The 6068-nt window shown below is 49.8% G+C and overlaps 1 protein-coding gene across 3 annotated transcripts; it reads left to right on the forward strand.

Annotated features, from left to right (window-relative positions):
* Positions 1–127: 127 nt before the first annotated feature.
* Positions 128–5450, forward strand: ALKBH2 (alkB homolog 2, alpha-ketoglutarate dependent dioxygenase). Of its 3 annotated transcripts, none has more exons than XM_047760082.1 (4): positions 128–193; positions 768–1188; positions 2892–3090; positions 4077–5450. In XM_047760082.1, exons 2-4 carry the CDS (start codon positions 912–914, stop codon positions 4381–4383), a joined length of 783 nt encoding a protein of 260 aa, XP_047616038.1. In that variant the 5' UTR covers positions 128–193; positions 768–911; the 3' UTR covers positions 4384–5450. The 3 variants fall into 3 exon arrangements, with proteins under 3 accessions (XP_047616038.1, XP_047616035.1, XP_047616037.1); XM_047760079.1 differs by lacking the exon at positions 128–193 and adding an exon at positions 200–345; XM_047760081.1 differs by lacking the exon at positions 128–193 and having other exon boundaries at positions 200–1188.
* The last annotated feature ends 618 nt before the right edge of the window (positions 5451–6068 follow it).

The following is a 6068-nucleotide window of genomic DNA, read 5'->3' on the forward strand; positions in this document are numbered from 1 at the left end:
CTCCCAAGCCACCTGTGAACCTGCTGAGCGGCGGAACAAATAACGTCATCCTCAAACAAGGAGGTGCTTGCAACGTGCCCAGAGAGCCAACAGAGGGCGCCCAGAGGCCGCCCACCGATTTGTTTTGCAAATTTGCCTGCATTTCCCGCAGTTCGCCGCTAAAATCTACCCCGGAAGCAGTTCTGTGGTCCGGGTGAGTGTTTTTTTCTTTCCTGCCAACCCTTTCTAGAGTGTCTGCGGGGTTCGGAGCTTCCAGGGTTTTGAAATTTTAAAGAGAACCCTCGCCACTCCCACTCCACGCACGTGTTAAAATTCTTATTTTCCATCAGAATCCAGAATGCGGGGGTATGACCACCTTTAACCGTTATTACATTTAGGTTCTGAATCGTGTTCATTTAAGGATCCCAGTACTTAACCTTTTTTAATACTGGCGGGAGGACCGGTCGGTGATCCACCCCCCCACCCCCACACCCCTCCTTTGCAGGGCGGAAGGGAGAAAGAGACAGGCTTTTCTCCTGGTGTCAATTTCCCCATGTGTAAAGTAAGGGTTTGGATGGTAGTTCGCAAATTTGCCCGTGGCGTACCAGCTTGGGAGGTAGAGGGGTGGGGGATTTCTTAACAATTGGGACCTTTGCAGATGGAGGGCAGGCACTGTGGCTTTTGCAAGCTGGGCAGCTGATGCTGGTAACTACCCAGGTGTAGGTGGCCTGCCACCAGATCACCCCAGGGATCCCTCCAGCTTTATCATCCTCTTACTCACTTTCCAGGACATGGTGTTAAACTTGGAAATGGAAACTTAAAAACAAGAAGGAGGCCTCTGTGGGACCACTTTGCATAGCAGGTTTGGGCATTTGGGACCGAGCCTGGGGCTCCGGCCACTGGCTCCTGGGTCTCTGCTTTGTGGAGACAGGATGGACAGATTCCTGGTGAAGGGGGCTGTCGGGGGCCTTTGGGGAAAGAGGGAACAAGAGCAGACTGGAGGCGGCCCAGCAGGGTTGGGAGAAGAGGAGGAAAACAGCAGGAAAAAGCCCAGGAGAGAAGGCCCAGGGAATGGAGTGGACTCGGCAGGCCTCAGCTGGCGGCGCATTCGAGCCGAGGGTCTGGACTGCGATTACACGGTCCTGTTTGCCAAAGCTGAAGCAGATGCGATTTTCCAAGAGTTGGAGAAAGAAGTGGAGTATTTTACAGGTAAGCAGAGGATGGTCAGGGTGTGTGTTGGAAGGCTTGTTTGATAAAACTAGAGTACTCCGAAAAGTGGCCTCTGTACACTGGTACCAATTAAGTCTCAGAGACAGAATTTTGGGTGAAGCAGAAAGAACAGCTTTATTGCTTTGCCAGGCAGAGGCGGCCACGGCAGGTTAACGCCTCAAAACTGTGTCCTGCCTTGAGAGGGGCTAGCAAGTCTTATAGGTTTAGCTCGGAAGACAGGGTTATTGATTAAGGTGTCTGCATTATTCTCCCTCCATAGATCATTGCAGAGTCATCACGTCCCGTGTCAGTTGGTCCAGTGATGGTTTCTGGTTGTCTTTGAGGTTTTTGTTCCTTGACCTTCTCTCTGGAAAGAAGATTGCTTACAGGGCAGAGGTGTTAGGGAGCATTTCAATTATAAAAGAAAACACTAGGTGCAATATAACTAACTAGAAAGTAAATGTTGGAGTTCCCATCGTGGCTCAATGGTTAACGAATCTGACTAGGAACCATGAGGATTCGGGTTCGATCCCTGGCCTTGCTCAGTGGGTTAAGGATCCAGCGTTGCCTTGAGCTGTGGTGTAGGTGGCAGACGCAGCTCAGATCCTGCGTTGCTGTGGCTCTGGTGTAGGCCAGTGGCTACAGCTCCGATTAGACCCCTAGCCTGGGAACCTCCATATACCACGGAAGCAGTCCTAGAAAAGGCAGAAAAACAACAACAACAACAAAAAAAGAAAGAAAGAAAGTAAATGTTCGTAAATTAAGTTCATGGGCCAAGGCAGGACATCACATCATGGAGACTATATTAACTAGTTTTTAGCTATAACAGTAGTTTCTAATCATTAACTCTTGAGTCAGCTTTTTGAGACTGAGGAGAGGCCTGGGAGGCTAAAGGAAAAAACCTTTTCCATCAAAACACAAGGACTTAGGGCTTGTACACGGTTTCACTCGTGCTCTGTGTTTAGAGAAATCTGAACCCAGGAGCCAGTAATTACTGATGAGTTCATTCATTGACTCCACACATACCCTGGGTGCCTCTGGACCAAGCACCTTGGTGCACGTTTGGGATTCAAACTTAATCACAGAGATCACCTGTCCCCTGAGAGCAGAGATGGCAGCTTACCAGGTAGTTCCACCTCACGAGGTTCTCAGCATCACCTGGAGACTTTGTCCCTAGTGGGAAACTCCATTTTGGCCTCACCCCCACAGCTTTGGGTCTGAGTTTCCAGGTGCTGCTGATGCTGCTGGTGTGGGGGGGAAACCACACACTGAGAACTGCTTGGAGGGAGCAGAGCTCAGGGAGACAATGGAAACGCCCACGGGAGACCCAGCCTCCACCTTCCATGGAGTCCCATGCCTGGTGTCCCCCCAGTTGGCAAAATCACTGTGTGGCATGTAACATAACTTCATCTTGCTCCACCTTCAGCCTCTTTATTCTGGTCCTGAGCGATGAGGTTGTGGTGTGTATGTGTTTTTAAATTGAACTAAGGCTGTGTTTCGCTAAGTGTTGGACGGGAATCACTGTCCTCACATGAACGTTGTGTAAAGCCACAGTGATTTTTGAGGTGGGGGGGCCTCAAAAATTAGATGTTATTAGATGGTATTATGCCTGTTTTACTTTCTTAACTGAATATCAGAGAGTGAGCGTGGGGGGTGCTTGCCTACTTGGGTTTCAGAGGAGCTGCTCTGTTTCGCCTGCACAGGTGCGCTGGCCAGGGTCCAGGTGTTTGGCAAGTGGCACAACGTTCCAAGGAAGCAGGCGACGTACGGCGACACTGGGCTGACCTACACCTTTTCAGGCCTTACTCTGTCTCCGAAGCCCTGGGTCCCTGTTCTGGAGCGTGTCCGGGATCGCGTTTCTCTGGTGACTGGACAGACCTTCAACTTTGTGCTGGTCAACAGGTGACACCCTGTTTTTAACTTTTTATTTTTTAGGGCAATGGACTGAATTTTATAAATCTTCTGTCTCTTCCCAAAGGAGGACGTTAGGATTCCATCACATTTTACTCTTCTGTACGACAAATAACTCTTGAGTTCAGTTAGGGGTGTAGTAGTGGCCCAACACGAGCAATTAGTTTTTAGGGAGCTCTCACCTTGGCGGGGTCGGGGGAGCTGTGACCTGATGAACAGGTGAGCAGGATGGCTTCAGAGGTTGATAAATGTCTTGTAGAAAATTAATCAGGCTGAACTAAGCATGACAGGGAGGGTGTCTGGGTTTCTCGGCAGCGGCACTCAGTGTTTTGGACCAGATAACTCTCTTCTTGGGGCTGCGCTGGGCACAGTAGGATGATGGGGAGCCTCCCTGGCCTCCACTCAGCAGATGCCAGTAGCACCCGCTCCTTCTGGTAGCCACCAGAATGTCTCCTGACATGGCCTGGTGCCCCCAAGGGCAGAGTCATCTGGTCGAGAACTCCGGGGAGAGGAGGGCTCACTGAGGGGGTGGCGTCTGAGCTGATAACTAAACACGGTGTGGGAGCCACAGGCAGGCAGCTGGAGGGCAGGCAGAGGGAGTGTGGAGTGGAAATCCCGCTGTGGTGCAGAAGGCAGTGTTGAGGGGTGAGCTCAGGAGTGGGCAGGGCCAGACTCTGTGAGCAATGCGGATTTATTCTCAGCATGGGGAGAAACCATCTTACTTGATAGAGAACCAGAAGTCCAGTGTGTGTTTGGCTTCTGTTGGTGTGCTGGCCGTGCAGAGCAGGTGAACAACTAGGGCTAGATGACACAGCGAAAGGCTCCAGGCTTGCCTCACCTGTAGAGCAGGTACAGCCACCAGGCCATTGCTGAAACTCGGCCTAGACCAGGTCCCTGTACGCAAACGAGGGCTCTGTGGTGTGGATGTGTTTCCGGAGGGGGCTGGTGCGTGAGCTCTGCTTGTTTTCTCACTGCAGGTACAAGGACGGCCATGACCACATTGGTGAGCACAGGGATGACGAGAGAGAGCTGGCTCCCGGGAGCCCCATCGCCTCCGTCTCCTTTGGGGCCTGCAGAGACTTCTTCTTCCGGCATAAGGACTCCCGGGGCAAGCAGCCCTCCCGGAGGCTGGGGGTGGTCCGGCTGCAGCTGGCTCACGGAAGCTTACTTATGATGAACCACCCGACCAACACTCACTGGTATCACAGTCTCCCGGTCCGAAAAAAGATTCTGGCTCCCCGGGTTAATCTGACATTTCGGAAAATCCTACCTACTACAAAGTAAAAACGTTTTTGACAGTTGGTGCTGCTACTTGCTCCTTCCCGCTCTACCCCAAGAGGGAGCTGGCATTTTCATTCCCAACAGGGAACGTGGAAAAGGTGTGACCTGAATGTGGGGCTTATTCCACGACAATGCAGAATTCAGAAAGACGATGTGTGTATCAGATCGGTGAGTTATGAAAGAATACCAGTTGACTGATTTTTTTTTCCTAACAAAATGATTATTTTATTGCTATAATACACAGCAGGTACAAAAGGTACCTTAGCAAATACATAAATCAGCAGTTTGTCGGCATAAAGGACTAGTTTAACTTAGATTTTTGCAAAGAAAAGCAAATCTGTAAATAAGTTAAAACTGGAAATAAGATTATTTGGCTGCTACTTAATGCCTGATAATTTACAAAATGACCAAGTCAGCTTTAAGTCAGGTTCAGAGACTTTGCACAGGTATCATTCACATTTACAACCGTAGCTCACTCCCTGACTCTGACCAAAGATCTGCTTACAACTAAGCGTTCAAAGGATGAGCCCTGTTGATGTCAGCATCTCTCTTTAATGTCAGATTTTAAAGAGTAAGCAGTGGCAGAACAGCAGTTGCTCAAAGCTACAGCTCTGCGAGGTCAAAGGCCACACGACTGAGCATTTGTTCTCCCAGACTCAGGTGTGCTGAGGACGCTCCTTTCAGCGTCAAAGCCAGGGGTCTGTAACAGAGTCAGGAAGGGATGTCTGCAGCGAGCAGATCAGAAGCTTCCCGCGGCTCCTTTCTCCCCAGTGTTTGTGGCCTGGGGAACCTTCAGTCTGTTTTCTGGGCAGTGAGAGTTTTGAGTCCCTGGGGTGCACGCCCGCCTGTCAGAGTGGTGATCACCTGGGCCGCTGGCGCTTCTAGCTGACACCAAGGCATGGTCTGGAGGTGTCAGCCAGCTCGCCCCCCACCAGGGGAAGCACAGTTCTTAGCCTCACCTTAGGTGACCTTTTGGATGGGTCTGATTCCGAAATGTTATCTCTGAAGAGTCAGTCTGAATTTGGTATCTTTTTAAAAATTGCTTAAATAAAAAACCTAGCTAAAACGTCGATACTGCTGTGTTATCTTAATTCCTTCGGCCCCAGGTTGCATTCATGAGACTTACCTGAAGAGGGAGGAGAATGTTCAACATAATCTTTTGTATGCGGCTCCTGGAAATGAATACATTTAGAATATGGACCTAGAACAGAATGACAGTACTAGAGATGAGCTGTAGCTGTATGTTTAAAATGGGTTTTTTAACTTCTTCTGTTTTGTGGGAAGGGCTGGACTTTGATGGTCATCGAATCTAACTTCACAGATGAGGAAACAGAGGTCCAGGGAGACAGCAGCCCCAAGGTCGACGTCGTTCCTTCTGAATCCAGCTCTCAAATGGAGGCTCGGATTGTCTTGTCTACCCAGCCTCTGGCTCCACCTATAAACCTTCAGAGCTCTGCACAGGCGATAAATAAATAGGTGAGAATAACATCCACTAAGGATCTCTGTGTGAGAAGGGGTTTTGTACAGAGCAGAGGAGTCCTAGGTGGGGCACAGAGGCTGCTGAGTTCCGGCTGTTCACACAGTTATATAATACGTGAGAATCACATCTCGGAGTCCAGTATACAAAAGATAACAGCGACAAGAAAGTGGTTCACTTGTAACTGACAAAGTAGAGAAATAATTTCCCC

This window comes from Phacochoerus africanus, chromosome 15 (genome assembly GCF_016906955.1).
Source record: "Phacochoerus africanus isolate WHEZ1 chromosome 15, ROS_Pafr_v1, whole genome shotgun sequence".
NCBI classification, from domain to species: Eukaryota; Metazoa; Chordata; class Mammalia; order Artiodactyla; family Suidae; genus Phacochoerus; species Phacochoerus africanus.

What these genes read in the sequence shown, in the direction of transcription:
- ALKBH2 (XM_047760082.1), top strand. Translation starts at nt 912, where the DNA reads ATGGACAGATTCCTGGTGAAGGGGGCTGTCGGGGGCCTTTGGGGAAAG. An exon ending in AGAAGTGGAGTATTTTACAG is followed by an intron (nt 1,189 to 2,891) that starts GTAAGCAGAGGA and finishes TCGCCTGCACAG; the next exon opens with GTGCGCTGGCCAGGGTCCAG. An exon ending in AACTTTGTGCTGGTCAACAG is followed by an intron (nt 3,091 to 4,076) that starts GTGACACCCTGT and finishes TTCTCACTGCAG; the next exon opens with GTACAAGGACGGCCATGACC.